The 16,471-nt window shown below is 48.0% G+C and overlaps 5 protein-coding genes across 5 annotated transcripts; 2 read left to right on the top strand and 3 right to left on the bottom strand.

Annotated features, from left to right (window-relative positions):
• Window positions 1-166: 166 nt before the first annotated feature.
• Window positions 167-2,286, bottom strand: ACHE_70896S (Zn(II)2Cys6 transcription factor; the record flags this gene model as incomplete). Its single annotated transcript, XM_043283279.1, has 4 exons — window positions 167-1,185; window positions 1,243-1,874; window positions 1,952-2,061; window positions 2,146-2,286. The coding sequence occupies 4 exons, from the start codon at window positions 2,284-2,286 to the stop codon at window positions 167-169; spliced, it is 1,902 nt and encodes a 633-aa protein (XP_043140575.1).
• Window positions 2,287-2,736: 450 nt separating this feature from the next.
• Window positions 2,737-4,556, top strand: PHO84 (inorganic phosphate transporter Pho84; the record flags this gene model as incomplete). Its single annotated transcript, XM_043283278.1, has 6 exons — window positions 2,737-2,827; window positions 2,883-3,173; window positions 3,253-3,525; window positions 3,589-3,724; window positions 3,790-3,919; window positions 3,981-4,556. The coding sequence occupies 6 exons, from the start codon at window positions 2,737-2,739 to the stop codon at window positions 4,554-4,556; spliced, it is 1,497 nt and encodes a 498-aa protein (XP_043140574.1).
• A 2,607-nt stretch (window positions 4,557-7,163) lies between these two features.
• ACHE_70894S (uncharacterized protein) lies at window positions 7,164-8,280 on the bottom strand (the record flags this gene model as incomplete). Its single annotated transcript, XM_043283277.1, has 3 exons — window positions 7,164-7,290; window positions 7,343-8,014; window positions 8,069-8,280. 3 exons carry the CDS (start codon window positions 8,278-8,280, stop codon window positions 7,164-7,166), a joined length of 1,011 nt encoding a protein of 336 aa, XP_043140573.1.
• A 1,883-nt stretch (window positions 8,281-10,163) lies between these two features.
• Window positions 10,164-11,798, top strand: ACHE_70893A (uncharacterized protein; the record flags this gene model as incomplete). The annotated part of the gene is made up of 1 exon (XM_043283276.1): window positions 10,164-11,798. One exon carries the CDS (start codon window positions 10,164-10,166, stop codon window positions 11,796-11,798), a length of 1,635 nt encoding a protein of 544 aa, XP_043140572.1.
• A 1,948-nt stretch (window positions 11,799-13,746) lies between these two features.
• On the bottom strand, window positions 13,747-14,817 carry ACHE_70892S (homocysteine S-methyltransferase family protein; the record flags this gene model as incomplete). The annotated part of the gene is made up of 1 exon (XM_043283275.1): window positions 13,747-14,817. The coding sequence occupies one exon, from the start codon at window positions 14,815-14,817 to the stop codon at window positions 13,747-13,749; it is 1,071 nt and encodes a 356-aa protein (XP_043140571.1).
• Window positions 14,818-16,471: the final 1,654 nt, after the last annotated feature.

Here is a 16,471-nt window from a genome sequence, read left to right as displayed (position 1 = left end):
ACGAACTTCCTAGATAGTGTCTTTGCTTTGTTTAATGGCCCATAAATACGTTCATATTGCCATCCTGTATTCTAGTTCTTTATCTAATTCAATTCCTCCTTCCTTTCCAATAGAGCCTTCTTTCGGGCCGTCCGACATACTCCTTCCGGACACCCTTGCCTACCGTCTATAGGGAAGACGGTCCTTCCAAGTCAAAGGCAAAAGACCAGGGTCCAAGACCTGACATATTAGTCTGAGAGGATAAGATATCGAAGTCCCCCATGTTGTTGATCCATTGGAAACCGTTCGCAAAAGGGTCTGTTTGCTGGGCATTCTCAAGGCTTGTTGAGGGATCAAAACTCATTTGTGTTAATTCTTGGGACTTCCTCAAAAGTTTCTCTATTCCATCGGCGATACAAACCAGCAAGTGTTGCTTATGCATAGGTGCCGTAATCCTTCTCAGGACTGTAACTGTCTGTCTCACAAGATCCAATATCTTGGCCGCATCTATTCTCACAATTTCGGAGTACTTCGTTGCGACTTTGAGGAGAAAAATAACCGCAAAAGCAATCATCGTATCAAAATATAGCGGTAACCCATTTAAATATGCCTGAAGTTCTCCGTCAGAGACAATAACACGCAGTATAGATGTAGCTGAAAGAACTGCAGTGTTCGCGATATCTTCCAGCTCTTGCGGCATGTCACTCTGGACACTGCCATTTGATGGTGCGCCACGGAAGGCATGCGAACACAAATATAACTTGGCAAAGTTGAAGTGCAAGCCAACACCCTTTCGAGGGTAGTTGCCAACTTTTTCGTTTGGACGGAAACGTTCGCTCCAATCTGCATACCAGATATCCAGCGAGATCGCGTGCCGACGAAGCTGTGATAATCTAGAAGCAGCCAGTGGAGTGTCCACATCTACCCCGAGACTATCAAACACATGCGTACTGACGGTCCAGATGAGCGTTTGGCTAACAAGTCTTGCATCGTCCTCGGTTGCATTTCTTGTCTCTAAAAATCGACTGGCGGCAGTGATCGAGTCGCATTCTCGCGTCATCGGCGGGCGACCGTATGTCACCGAAAAATGGTGGTCACAGACATACACGAGGTAGTATACACGAGTCTGATAATACCCTTCTTTATCCCCCTGTAGTGCTTGATAGATTCCGCGATGTAGTTGGATTTCGGAGGCGATTCGCACAGCTAGAGGTTATGTTAGAAAGAGAAAGATCAAATGCATGTTAATGCAAAGTGACTAACCAGTGCCGACAAGGATCCAGGAAAGCTTGCTAAGCCAAAATGCGCCTATGCACAACCCACGTACATCATCCAGGCCGTTTTCCCTCGAAAACATCTGGGCGCTAACTGTGTTTTTGAACTCTGTATAGCAGGGACCAAAAAGATGGCCGGCTTCGTCCGAATGGAGAGCGGCTACAGAACAAACAGCAGCGGTCAGAAGTGGAGAGCTCTGCCGTACACTTGCGAGGCTTTCATGATGGCCCAGAACCCGATAAAGGAAATGGTCAAGCCGCTGATGGTAGGTCATGAAAAGTAGCTCTGCCTGTTGTATAGAGATGACCCCACAAGAGATGAGATCTGACGGACTTGTGGATCGTGAGCCGCCTGGAGACGCTTGTTTATGGACTTCGGATACACAAGAGGCTGGTATAGATGCCGGACCACAGTTCGGATCCATCACTACCTCCCAAGCCTGCTGGGGATCGCAATGAGGTGGGGGTTGCTCGAAGTCATGATTACTACTACCTGGAGAGAGTTGGACAGCATCTGGTGGCTCAGAGAAACATTGCAGTTCAGGCATCGAAAGTCGCTCCCCGATCTTAGCCAAGGCTGTCTCGAAGTTTTGCATCTTTTTCATCATGGCAGATTTCCATCTGAAGGGGCACTGTTAGCCGACGGCGGGAATTGGCCACACGTAGGCAAGTATCGATGCTATTGAACGTATACATACGTTGTATGATCCTCGATCAACATCTGGAGACTGCGATTTACCGTACACGAGAGACCTCTCTTTCTGCAGCGTATACATGGCGCTTGCCCCTGGGGCATGTGACATTTGATCTGACGTCTCGTGTCAGTATCAACCACCAATATCTTAGGACGGGAACGCATCTGAAATTAGAATATGAAGAGGTATATACATGCCTTTTGCTTTCGACATGCGACGCAGGCGGTAATTTTTCGACTGACATCTGGCGGCTTTGCGCCTCTGGACACCTCCCGAGCGACGTCGTTCCCCGCAGGGAGAGTCCCGAGAGCATGATCGCGCAAATCGGCCGAGCTCATTTCAACTCATAGAGGTTAACCACGAAGCTAAAGGATAATTTTCGTCTGAGAAGAAAAGCGCCGACCCGGGAATGACAATCAAGGACTTCGCTCCGTAGGTGCGGAGTAAATCGTTGGGGACAATAAGGACGCTGAAGCAGTTAAAGTACCAGGATGCGGGCACGTGTTGTCACCCGTGGGCTGCACGTGGGTTGTACTTTGGCTGATGGCTTTTCATTGTGTCAAGATGGATAACGAATATGAATAACCTACATACTAGTACTGCCCATCAACAATGGCATTTTCTCTCCGATGATACGATGCCGTCCGTGGCAGCTTCTTGGCTTGCGCCCAGATGTTGACATTTCTTGAAGAAAACTAGTGACCATATAAATATCATGGAGTCACGGCTTCGAGCAATTACGGGTAGCACCGTGGTTACTTTCTGTTGAGTTTGAAGTCCGGCAAAAAATGGCAACATTGCTTGACAAGGTGAAGTTCCTTTGTGTCGCGGGAATTGGCCTCTTTTCTGATGGCTATCTCAATTTAACAATCGGTCTAGGTTTGTACTCTCTTCGCCGCAATGCAAAGTTGATAGCTAACCAAATAATCTGCAGTAATGCCGATGTTGGGCTACCTGTATTGGCAGGATCAAGGGGGTGAAGTCCCGACCGTGTCAAGTGATATTATGAAGGGTTCTCTGAATGTTGGAATGGCCGTCGGCCAATTCGTGTTTGGTGTATTGGGAGATGCCCTGGGTCGTCACAAGGTGTACGGCAAAGAATTGTTGATCACCCTGTTTGGTACCTTCATGGTTGTCTTACTTCCTTGGAACAACTTTGACAAACAGTCGATTGTTGCGTGGGTTGCATGTTTTCGCGTTGTGACAGGCATCGGCATTGGAGCAGGTAAGATCTAGACTCCCCGACCCTGTGCAGAAATAGATGATGGAAACAATCAGCCTGGAAGCTGATAGGTACTGCCTAGATTATCCCATGTCATCATCCCTCTCCGCTGAAAGTACGCCGCTTGGTTCGAGAGCGGTTCTGTCCCTGTCTGTCTTTGCTGCCATGGGTCTTGGTAACATGGCTGCCAGCATCGTGTTCCTCGTACTGGTCGAAGCGTTTCAATCCAGTGTTGAATCCAATATCCATTATGCCGAGTGGGTCTGGAGACTCTTCCTTGGCCTGGGTATGATTCCCGCCGCCATCACGCTTTACGCGCGATGGACTATGCCAGAGACCTCTCCCTATGAAAAATGTCTGTTCCCTTCATACCAAGACACTCTCGTACGTGAAAAAATAATGAAGCTCATCTTTCTAGATGTATCGAAGGATACGAGTGTCAAAGAGGTAGCCAAGCGAGGCCTAAAAGAGCAGTCCCGGGACTTTTTTGTATACTTCCGGGAATGGAGACATACCAAAGTCCTATTCGCGACCTCGGCGTCTTGGTTTCTCTTGTAAGTGCGAACCTAAGGCCCCTTTGGGGGCTTGGTCCAAACTGACTTTTGATGTTTCTGTCTAGTGATATTGCTTACTATGGCATCAACCTCAATCAAAGTGTTATCCTTTCGCAAATTGGGTATGCCGACGGTCCTACCCCGTGGGTCACCCTTCGTAATACTGCTGTCGGAAACATCATCGTCCAATGTGCTGTAAGTTGCCGCAAATTCCTGAGCCCAAACGCCCAAAAGAGTTAAAAAATACAAAATCTAGGGTTACCTCCCCGGATATTTTTTCGGAATTCCTCTACCCGATCTTTTAGGACGTACGCGCCAGCAGTTTTACGCATGCATCATAGTCGCTATTCTCTACGCCATCTGGGCCGGCGTAACCAGTCACACAAGCACGGGAGGGCTGATTACCGTGTTCACGCTCTCACAGATTTTCCTTAACATGGGTCCCAACTGCACAACCTGGCTCATACCTGTCGAGGTCTTCCCGACTCGCATTCGCGGGACGGCACATGGCATTTCCGCCGCGGCAGGCAAATGCGGTGCCATCCTGACTGCATTCGCATTCGGTACTGTGACTGATCGTATTGGTTTGCCCGGCGTGCTAGGCATCTTTTCAGGAATCATGGTCCTCACTGCTCTGGTCACTTTGTTGATTCCGGAGACGAGAGGCATGACTATTTCTGATATTGAGAACGAATTCCATTTCGCTGAACATCGACCCTTGAATATATTCAAATGGCCAGGACCTTGGAAGAAGGAGGATGAGGGTCTAGATGACGATGTTTCACCAAAGTTGGGGAGTGTGGCCATCATCGACCAGGGTCAAACCGTGTAGTGAACAGTCCTATTTATATTGGGTAACAATTTTCGAAATCAACTTAGTCAATTCCGTTTAGGAGGAATCGGAATCAATATGGATATCTGGTATATAAGGTGGTTCCGAGGGTGTGAGTGGTTGAGAGCGCCATGGCTTCGGCGCTGTAGACCAGTTAGGAGGCGAGTCGTTTGGTAATGGGGTTAATCACAACTAGCAAACTTATGCAGGGCGCCACACTTTTCGGGCACCACATCTATGTTCTCTTCGTTTCATCCGCTGTCAAATTACACACCACGATTACACGTGTTCCTGTTAAGTAAACTTGAGGCCAGGGATCGGTTCAGTGGTTTCTGTATATGGTTGACTGCAGTCCGAATAGGGAAGGAGGGGGGATATGAGGATATGAGAATTAGACCCATATATGAGTTCTATCCAGCCATGTATACCATGATAAGATTCTGTGATACATAAGAGGACAAGCCAGATCATTATTCCCACTGTGTGTTCTCAATACGCAGATTGCTAGTCACAAGAGTAATGTATGCCATCCCTACCAGCCACTCCAGATCGCTAATTTGTATGAAGCATCGGGTTCGCTGGCCAGTGATAATATACAGGGGTATTAGCAGCTAATTTCAACAGAGCGCGAGGTGGTGATATTTGCCCTCGCTGCCCTTTCGTTTTTCTTTTATACTCGGCTAGCAGGAGCGCCATCCACTGTCCTCGCGAGGTTACCCAAAGCAACATCCATCTTCGGACTCGAGAAGCCACACAATAATTCCTTGGCAACCCACGTGTAGTGTTGGAGTCGAGCTCGAACTTTGTGTCCTGCGACTCATCGACAAAAAGGATTCTCGGAAACCACAGGGAAGTGGATGAAATAATCCCTCCGGACCACACTGAATGAAAAACCATCAAACAAAATTGACTCTAATGCTGATAAGCTGGTGCTTAAAGTCAAAGCGCTCGTTTGACGTCTTTGAGATTTGCGTCCAGCCGCATAATTATTATTCTGAGAACTTAGAGGCTGTCGGCATCTCTGGAGTAGAACCATTAGGTTCTGAGATCTTCTTGCTTCGCTTAGTGTTCTGTTTCTGGCAGACTGCGCACTGAGCCTTAGTGTGGTCTCTTGCTGTAGGACATTCCTGAGAGGAATGGTTTAGTGCACAGTATGCACATGAGGTAGGTCGTTTGCAGTTTCAGGCTATGTGGCCATATGCTTGGCAGTTGAAGCACTGCTGAATCTGATGAGTTTGGTCGTAGTATTCACATGGGTGGTCATGGGCATCAATCACTAGGCCAAGCAATATGGCAATATTAGCAGCTCGGTCATTATCAAACTCAACAATAAGCTTTGATGTTTCTGGTTCATGTTCTGCAATATGCCGAGGACCAAGAAGCCACCCGGTATATGTGATTGCTGTGGGGGCAGAGGCCAGGCGTCCTGATTTATCAGCCTTAATGCAGGCTGGGGCAGCTGCTAGGTCAAGCTGACAGTTGACTCCATTCATGACAACACGATAAGTCCTTCTTTTGATGGTTGCACTGTCTCCAAAGGCAAGACACCAATTTTTTGCTGCCCTGACTAGTTGTTCCACATCTTCAAGACTCTCTGCACGTAGGATAATGTCCCTGCTGGGCAGGATGCGGCCTGTAGAGACTGACTGGTGGGTGATGATAGCGTTGTTTGATTCTTTAATAGCGCGGTTTGCTCGCTCCACAACCCTGGCCTCCTTCTGATGGCGCAATGGGTCCACAATTTGGTGATCAGTCCCTCAGATGTGGATCTCCATTCTCCAAGTCTGTTTTCAGTGGAAATGGAGTTGCTGGGCTGCTTGGAGAGGTGCTTGGTGTTTCATTTGTACCAATGGATCCATGGGTATGGCCCTGCATCCAACCTGAGATCAATGAAGACTTTGTTGATGTCAGGTGACTGTCACGAGCTCAGAATAGTAGATAATAACGAAATGATATTCCTATCTAAACTATTGTAGCCATCGACGAGAATATCGAATCTGAAGAAGAAAAGAAAAGGAAGAAGAGTCTATTTACACAAAGAAGCCTTATATATGGTTGTGTGTGGCCTCGCTAAGCAGCTGTTTGTCTCGATTGCTTTCATGGCATTGTTTGCCATGTTGACGGTGAATGTAAATAAAGGCACTGAGCTGAGCCGTCACAGTGACTTGCTAGAGCTGCATTCTGATATGATTTTTTTAAGCTCTCATTTCTTTCTTGTTTGTCTTTCGAGGTCGTTGATGGAGTGACGACGTTGAGAGTGAAGAAATTAAGCACTTTCTTCGGGCTGCCAATCGCAAGGCTGAGCGAGGCGGATTTGATATTAGCGCCTGGTCCGGCCTCCCTCTACATATAATGCAGGGGGTTTTTTTTTATCTTTAATTGACACTTCTTCAAGGATAGCCTAATAATAACCGTATTTAATGTTCAAGCATAACAGACTTCTGTGGAAGTCTATCCACACTCTACGCTCTAGATATACAACCGAGGCAGTTCGTTGCCGGAATTCTACACTATCGACGTTCAACGCCAGGCTAAAATTAGTCCCCAAGACAGCGAAACTTGTGCTTGCACTCGTGGCCATGTATTGATACATGCAAAGCATAAAACTCAAGCGTCCTTCCTCACATACCACGTCAACTTCCCAAACCAGTCATCCGCATCGTCAAATGGCAACTGGTTGTACTGTTCGGCCATTCGAATCACTCTCGAAGAGACAGGATCAGTACTGTACGGGCTGTCATAAATCAGCTAATGTTCTCAAGCAGGTCGAATCCATCAATACTCACAAAATCCAAGTGACATGCCCATCGTCCATAGTTTTCTGCTCCCATTCTCTTTTCACTGGCTCCTCAACGGTGTCCCATAACATTGCTGCAGGGTACTGAAGATCGGCGATAACCTGGCGGACAGAGACATTTGGGTGGATGGAAACGACCAGCGTTTTGTCGTCCACCTCTAGGAATCCCTTCGGGTCGTCGAGCGGAGTAATGCCAATGGTCTTCAAGAATTCGTTGCCGACGCCCTTGTTGATTGGGTCTTGAGTGTAGCACTTAACATCCCGTCCACCATTACGCTCTTTAAGAATATCTGCGATAATCAGAAGTGCCATATGCTGCGTGAGTGCGTTCGTAGCCGACGGTCCAATACCACACACAGATTTCGAGTCGAGATGTGTAACCGGACCAAGAGCAAACCCAACGATCTTTGTGATACCAACCACCTGACCCGGGGTGAAGTTTTCAAGCTGCCGTGTAAGGTGCTGACAGGTTTTGGATTGCTCCCAGGCTTCCCGCTGATGCTCGAACGCGGCTCTAACCTTCTCGACCGTGATATTGTCGGCTGTGTAATGAGATCCGTAGGTAATCGTCATGGTGCGCGTTCCCCATGGAATCTTATCTCCATCCGGATGCAAGGTCGTCAGGGCCTCAATGCCATTGTACTTTATACGGACCGTATCCCTTTCTTTTGTTAGTATATGTTTCAGTCACTTAACTATTATTGGTGGTACGTACGCGGTGTCCGCACACCAATATGGAACCTCAAGGTCGTAGATGTGCTCATTTTCCAGGTAGTCTTTGATCATGACCTTCTTTTTGTTTTTTTCGAGATGATGGTTGATGTCTTCGAGCACGGCACGGGTGAAGAGCGGCTTTCCCTCGTTGTAGAGTTTGAGGGTCTTTTGCATGTCATTTTCAAGCTTCAAACTTTCGTCTAGGGAATCCATGCTGTAATAGATGCGATTTGTCCTTTAGAGGCTAGAGCAAAACGGACTTGCAGAAGGAGGTGGAGTGAGCGGAACGAAGGCGATGAGAAAGGGAGAAACGTGCCAAGCGCTTGTGTCTGCGACTCGAAGTTTAAATAACAAGTAGCCGCTGGGATGGGATTCTCCAGGATAGATAGTTTTCATTTGGCCTGGGCTAGTGGCTGAGGCGGTGCTTGGGGGCTTCCACCAGGAAGCGAATGCCTGCTCACCGGACCTATTGGAGCTAAATATGCTGTGATGGATGGAAGTGTTTCCAGAAATTTGATCGGAATCCCAGGGCATGGACCCTGTCTATCTGATAGGTTGTAACAATAATAAGTCAAATATGTCTTATCACAACAAGATATCAGTCGTGTTGCGACCTCCTATATACAAACATCTCCTCCGAATAGCCTACAAGTGCAGTAGCAGACATAGTAAACGATGCATCGATAGGCCATGAAGGTCCCTCAACACTTATCAGCAGACGGCGCACATTACGCATTCTCAATTTTAAAGTCATACAAGCCAAGAAGTTCCCTTCTGATTGACTAGTTGATTTGAAAGCAGATACTTTGTCAAATATTCACGATTCTGTCTTCAACGTGTCTTCAGGACGGAGCGACTAGCTATAAGAGATGGTAACACGCCTCGTCGATGCCTGGCGCTGGACGAGAGAGGTCCATTCCAGGCTCGACTGATGATTGCTGACATAGCTCAAGTGATATTATTCTTCTTCACATACCACGCAACCTTTCCAAACAGATCATCTGCATCGTCGAACGGGAACTCGTCATAGTCTTGAGCCATGCGGAGAGCGCTTGTACGAGCTTGCCGGTCTGAATAAGCTGTCCAACATAAGGTGGATTCGTGCCTTTGTTCCTATGAGGAAAAGATGATGGTCGTACCGATAGCTACCACAGCAACGGTTCATCGTTGCGGGTATTGCAACATGACATTCTGGAAAATTTGCTAGATGAATCGCACATTACAGACATGAGAAGCTGCAAGATCGAAAATCACAAAAGCTGGACTTTCTCACAATTGTGATTCTCTGACACCCATAACATTTGCTTCGCGCAGCACGACGAAGGTCTATTTACCAATGTCGATCCTGTTCCTCGAAGCATGAGGAACAAAATTAAGGAATGGCAAGTCAATAATAGGAGAAAGATCCGGGGTGTTGCGGAAACCCTTAAGATTGTCATCAGCCACGTCTTTCTCGCTGCAATGATACATCAATCGGCTAGGTGTGTACTTATTAGGCAAACAAGCGAGGAGAAGCAAATCAAGTTATACCGTCTTCGGGAGGATCATGGCAGCAGCATGGTACCCTTGGCAGCGAGAGAGCGCTTGGGGTCAGCGTCGAACCAGTGCTGAGGAGCAAAAACTACGACGTTTCTGTCAGGTCTGATTTCAGGCGGGTTGAGCAGTTGGGGCATGTGTTTCGTGACTCTCTGTTTAGTGGATATATCGGTCAGCAGCGATACTTTAAACTGGCCTCGCACAGTGCTGGTCGATTGGTGTACTGTCCTCTTCCTCGCCTTAAGGACTTTCTTCGGAAAATCGATTCATTGTTTAGTAACAAGCTGCATAAGACGAATTGAGTTGCTATTCCCGTACCACCAAAACATCGCCATAAAGTTAAGTAGTGAGGTCATATAACAACAAAGCAAGAATATACGAATTGGGATTTGTTAATGCGATGAGGGGAAATCCGAGTGGCGATGTAACCTGCTGACATTCTCTTTCCATTCGGTGTTTGTCTTTCTCTACCCTTTTTCGACCATGTACGTGCGCTATAGCTGAGCTGTCAATCGGACATCGCGGTATAGATCTAGATCGAAACCAAGCAGATAGCGACAATGTCTATCGATCCCGCCGACCCGAGTCCGCTCGAGAAAGACACGACCGATGATAAAAAGGAACAATTCGCACCGCGAAACTCCCTCCCGACTAGCGACACCGGCCAACCATCGGCATCTCATGCAGAAGACCCCGAACAGGCTGATAGAGAGACATTGAAGGAAATACATCGAGGCGGAAAGCGTGAACTCCTCGAAGATGACTGCTACGATAAGCTTGGCTTCTGTTTCCCTTGGTATAAGAAGTGGGCTATTCTATCCGTCATCTTTGCCGTGCAGATGTCGATGAATTTCAACACCGGTGTATACGCGAATGCCGTTACAGGGATAACAGAGGAATTCGGGATAAGTGCCCAGGCAGCGCGGGTAGGACAGATGATTTTCCTTGTAGCGTATGCATTCGGCTGTGAGCTTTGGGCGCCGTGGAGTGAGGAATTCGGTCGGTGGCCGATAATGCAGCTTAGTCTTTTTCTCGTGAATATCTGGCAGATCCCTTGCGCCGTGGCACCGAACTTTGGGACTATTGTCGTGTGTCGATTCCTGGGCGGGATCAGCTCGGCAGGAGGGTCGGTCACGCTTGGGATGACGGCTGACATGTGGGAGGCAAATGATCAAGGCTATGCCGTTGCATATGTGGTTTTATCATCCGTCGGGGGCTCAACAATTGGTCCCTTCTTTGGAGGAATAATCGGCGAATATCTTTCATGGCACTGGGTGTTCTGGGTGCAACTGATCTTCGGCGGGTTCACGCAAGCCCTGCACTTCTTGATCCCTGAAACACGAGCAACGATCCTCATTGACCGAGAAGCTCGACGCCGCCGCAAAAATGGAGAGGATGTATGGGGCCCAAATGAGCTCAAGGAACCACGGCTGGAGGCAAAGGACGTGCTACGAATTTGGCGCCGACCGTTCGAGATGTTCCTGCGCGAACCAATTGTCCTCTTCCTATCCCTTCTATCTGGCTTTTCGGATGCATTGATTTTCGTCTTTACCGAATCGTTCACCCTCGTGTTCACGCAATGGGACTTCAGTACCCTGGCCGTAGGAATGTCCTTTGGCTCCATTCTAATCGGCTATCTCATTGCCTACTTCATTTTCCTCCCGGATATCTGGCGCCAGCAGCATATTCGGCAATCAGAAGGGTCTGGTTCTCGGCTTGCAGAACGTCGCCTTCTATTGCTACTCTTTATTTGTCCGCTTGAGCCCATCGGCCTTCTGGGATTCGCCTGGACAACCATGGGTCCCGAATACAGCCCCTGGATCGCCCCATGCATCTTCGCCTGCCTAATCGCCATGGCCAATTATGCCATCTACATGGCCACGATCGACTACATGGTCGCCGCCTATGGTCCTTATTCGGCTTCTGCAACCGGGGGAAATGGCTTCGCGCGGGATTTCCTGGCCGGGATTGCTACTATGTATTCAACGCCTATGTATGAGAACATCGGAGACAGACTTCATCTCCAATGGGCGAGTACCTTGCTTGGGTGTATTGGGGTGTTGGTTATGATTCCCATTTACGTCTTTTACTGGAAAGGGCCGGCGATTAGAGCACGGAGCAAGTTTGCTCAGACGCTCGAGGCAGATCGGCAGCAGCATCAGGGTCGTCGGAGTAGCTATCATAAAGGGTATTAGAGGCAGCATGCGGTATGTAAATTCAATTTCAGCTTCGGAAAAGATCTGATTTTCATACAAAACCGGAGAATACGCCTCTCACATCGGATGAGCAGCTGTGGCTTCAAGGTTCTCTACGCTGAATCAATTCTCACTATCAAGTAGACCAAGCGGATGGATGTGTATTATCTCTAGACCCCGACTCTATAACATCTATATAACTCTATGAAACCCATTCCGACCTTTGGCTGCCTGAAATTAGTGCTTTGCCTATTGCGTGTTGTCAAATTAGCGTCATATGTTTCCAGAAAAAAGAAAAAAGAAAGAAAGGCATTGCGACTTGGCAAAGCTTGTAATATCTTTCTTGAATGCAGCTACAGAAAACAGTAACTAATACGCTATTATACCCTTCCGAATTGTGCATCTGATTCCAGGCAGCCTTCTATCATTGGTGCCTGCACATATTCCGTGAAATCAGCCGGGTGTCTCGTCATTTTCTCTCTCATTTTGTCTAAACTAAACACGCTTATTGATTATTTATCCAAAAATAAGCTATAATCGACTATTCTATTCACAGTATGTGCGAGCCCTATGCTACTATTTCACAAGCTAATCAGATATTCCAGAATCCTATATTATGCCTGAAGCTGATTTGTCCTTTTCCGAGGGTCTGCGAAAAGAGATGAGAAAGCACCGTAGTTCTTTTGCATTACTCTGGTCACGGGTATCTTGACGGCAACAAGCTTAATTTGCTTAGCTCCTCCGGATTGGAAGTTGAATTGATTAGCTCTCTAGAAGGCTTTATTCCAGATCATCAAACCACCGAGGATTGTGATCTTGTTTTTGTCGTTATCTTTGACTGCGCTATTAGTCTTTTACCAGTTGTAGTACGGCCTCGGGGGTCTCATCGTGTTGACGTTCTCTCGGCAGGATGGGACAAAGATCCGTCTAATTCATTGACTTCTAAGATGCTCGCAGAGGTCCAAAGACGTACCAAGTTTGGTGACCCGTCTGTGGAGATAACTGAATCGATCGGGCATTTGCGAAGACCACCGCACCAGAAGATCCAGCTATACAGGAATTTCTGGTACTCGCTCTGTTGTTCTTCCCCTCTCACATTCGGCCACCAACACGGCACACTGGTAAAACACAACCAGACTATATGACTACCATTTCATTTCGTCTTGCAGAGATATTGTCAGATCAGGAAGTTGAGTTTGTCGACTGGCTCTCTTCAGACCCAAGCCGGTCTGCTGGGCTTCGCTTGGAAGCCATCAAGGAGACCGACACTATGGCCCTCGTCTTTGAAATCAGTCGCTTATGCTTCATGCGGATTTGCGGCATTCCAGGAATCGAGGAGGTTTCTGAGAATGAATGAGTCGACTACTCATGGGCCCTTTTACATCTTTGACTCAACACTCTATTCCTCCTCTTAACAAATCATCCACTTACAACCATCTGCTACATTGATTTATCTCAAAGACCATGCATCTCCTCAGCGTCCTTTCAAGGTACAAGTTAAAGGCTTTCCGAGGCAACGTGAGTGACGACGACGCCATCGAACTTGCTGATATGGGAAGCTTTCATGTTCCCAATCCAACCAGCGGGCCCTCTCCCAGCAAAAACAATGGTGAAGGAGCTTGTTCTCAAAGCGGGAAACGAAGCCACGCTACGAATCGAGATCGAGAACATCCTTGGCGCCCACGACATATCATTAAGGAGGTGGCCAGCGGACTTGGAAACCGCACATCCCCTTTTCAAAAGGAACTCGAGGAATAGGGTATTTTTATCAACTGTCCACCTGCTAAGCCTGTCAAGGGGTCTGCTATCTCTTGGTTTCATTTACAATCGCGTTTGATGATTGGCGTTGTTCATACGGGGTTTTGGTTTTTCATTGACGAACTTTTTTTTCTACTATACGATTGGTCAGCTGTAGTAAGACAGCATCCAAGTTCGTTTGTCAATTTGCCTATACATTACTCTCTTTGTCAAATCTGGTATTCCTATCTACCCTTCGCCGCAATGCCGCAATATGCTCTGGTCCAGCCCGACAACATCCTCCCAGGATAGCTCCCTCCCAATCCCCTGGTTTCACCTTTTTCACAGCATCCCAATAAGCCTCATCCCACGGTTGTGGATTCTCTTCCGTCCTCTTCTGCACCCATTCCTTCGTAGCTGGGTCATATTCCTCTCCTTGAGTACCATCAGGATACAATACCAGCCATGGCCGTCCGGATGTCGTCTGCCATTCGTCCACAAGCTGGCCCTGCTCGATCAACTTCCGTAGTTCATCAAGCATGATATCGACAATAAGACCCAGATTCACTACACGGGTGCAATTCACCCCGATACCCCAGGGACGGGGTAGAGAATCAGAGTCACCCAGCGCAGCACGTACCCATCGCCGGACATCATCCTCATCCACCTCTTCTGCCGGAAATACGCCGCAAATCCACCATGGCTTCCGTTCCTTAGCCCTTGGGAGTATATCGCGAACAGTTCCCCGTATCGCTTTCACCTCATCAGGCCTCCTCACCGTCTCAAACGCCACATACTCGACCGTACCCCACGATGCGTCGTCCTCCGCAAACACCCTCAGCCGCTCCCCGTGCCATTTCCTCAGCGCATCCTCACTATTCATTTCTTCCGGATACAGACCCGAATACTCCGCAGCGACAGGCGACATAGTCGCCCCATACGGACCTAGTGATAGCGCAAGACGAACGGGTTTATCGGGGTGTGTTCCAAACGCGTTACGCGCAAGCGGAATCGCAGAGCGCATGTACCGAGCCGCATCATCGCGCGTAAACTTGGGATCTGTACGCGTGAAGCCTTCGAAGCTGGTTTGGTAGGTTGCTGTGAGGAGAATGTCGGTTCCGACGGTCAGGAAGGAGCGGTGCACGGCGGTTAAAGTGGAGGGGGCGGAGAGGAGGAGGTGCGAGGACCAGAGGGGTGTCGAGGAAGTGAAGGTGATATTGTGGGGAGGGGAACCGAGGGTTGTGCCTAGGCCTCCATCGAGGAGGAGGATTGGGAGCGACATCGTCAACGGTTGATTATTGCTATTAACAGAGTAAACAGAGTAAGAGGTGGACGTTACCCCTCATCTTATCAACAACCCTTATCAGTCTCCACTAGGGCTCGACTCGAATAGCTTCAATATCTCCCAAAGCAGAAACCTTAGCACTGACCGCCTGGGAAAGGCAGGAAATTATTCCAGTATAGTAGCAAATAACGGGCACAGCCGCTCTAGAAGGTCGATAAACAATGCCTCCTGTTCCAAAGATTCCGAGTCTCGTTCCGAGCCGATATTTGCTACATAGCCCCGGTCATTAATGCAGTATTACAGCTCTAGAATGCTTTTGGGCCGTAGCGCTACATAAGCACAAGTGCCTTCTTGCTCTGTTATTCCGTACCATTTACTCATCTTTGACACACTTGCCCTGAGTTTGCATCTTATGCGACATAGTATTCATCATTCCGACTCAGAGCATCGCCCGAGTTGAAACATCTGTGCCGGAGTCCCAGGCAACCCGCAAGGATATTGTACTCGAAAATATCCCGCCTGATATCTGGTGTCGCATTCTTTGTCCTGGAATATGAAGGACTACAAGCCCTTGTCCATGCGTCTCCTGTATCACCAGCAGTATCCTCTGTCGCCAGCGTCTCTTTTGCGAATGCTTGGAGAACACTTTGGGTCACAGTACTAATCATGACACTTGCGCAGTTTATCAGTCCAGCTTGGCTGACTTCTCTAAAACCAAAAAAAAGAAATGAGGAAAAAATCAAGCATTTTCTAAACTCCTACCGTTATCGCCGGTCCCAGTATTCCTTGGATCAACTCTGATCCAGGGTAGCCTTTCATTTCTCGATCATTAAGCCTCTCATCCGGCGCTATACTGGCTTGACACTGGGTAATCTCACAACAGAGACCAAGGGTGCACAAATATATTTTTTCTCCAAGCAAGACGGAGGAGACACGGATGGCGCGTGCTTTGGATTGCTTCCAGCTCTACTAGAACCATTTCAGTGTCAGTATTGGATTCGAGGATGTGGGAATCTTGAGAATATTTATGGGCAATTATGAGCCGTGGGGGGTCGAGGAGACTGTTTGCATCTACACCTTTGTTAGAGCAAAGTTTAGCCAAGTTTTTGATGGCATCCACTGCGATGTACACCCAGAGAATCCAAGATTTGAAACCAACGCCGGCCGCCGACCCCTGAGGACGCATTCGGTTTCGATTATGCATATACGTTTACATTTCTTCATATCTGAGCGCAACTACTAACCACTTGAATGATAGGGAACAGTAATTCTCTCCTAGATGGAACGGTTCCCTGTGGCCTCGGACTGCTGCATGATGTAATTTTCAAAGTCAAGAACCATTCACACCTAGTTTCAACAATGTAAGAGAAGATTTCTATTGAGGTAGTCCTGGATGGAACAACACAATCCATACGGCGTGCTAAGCACCTCTCAGATCAGGATTTGAAGCAAGAACGACGTGACTCTTTGCCTTTTCAAGGTGGTAGTGCAGAACTTCCACCACTGCCCTGGGAAGTGATATGACATGGAGCCTACAGCAACCTGTTTGGGTGATATGTGAAAGATTCCATCCGTCTCTGGGGATACATCATGTAGGATGCGGCCGGACTTGAGTACACCGGTGCGAGTGAGCTATTGGTTCGGCAGTGGA

Source organism: Aspergillus chevalieri, chromosome 7 (assembly GCF_016861735.1).
Source record: "Aspergillus chevalieri M1 DNA, chromosome 7, nearly complete sequence".
In the NCBI taxonomy this organism is placed as follows: domain Eukaryota; kingdom Fungi; phylum Ascomycota; class Eurotiomycetes; order Eurotiales; family Aspergillaceae; genus Aspergillus; species Aspergillus chevalieri.
Note: the sequence above shows the minus strand (reverse complement) of the source record. Positions and strands in the feature narration are given on the sequence as shown.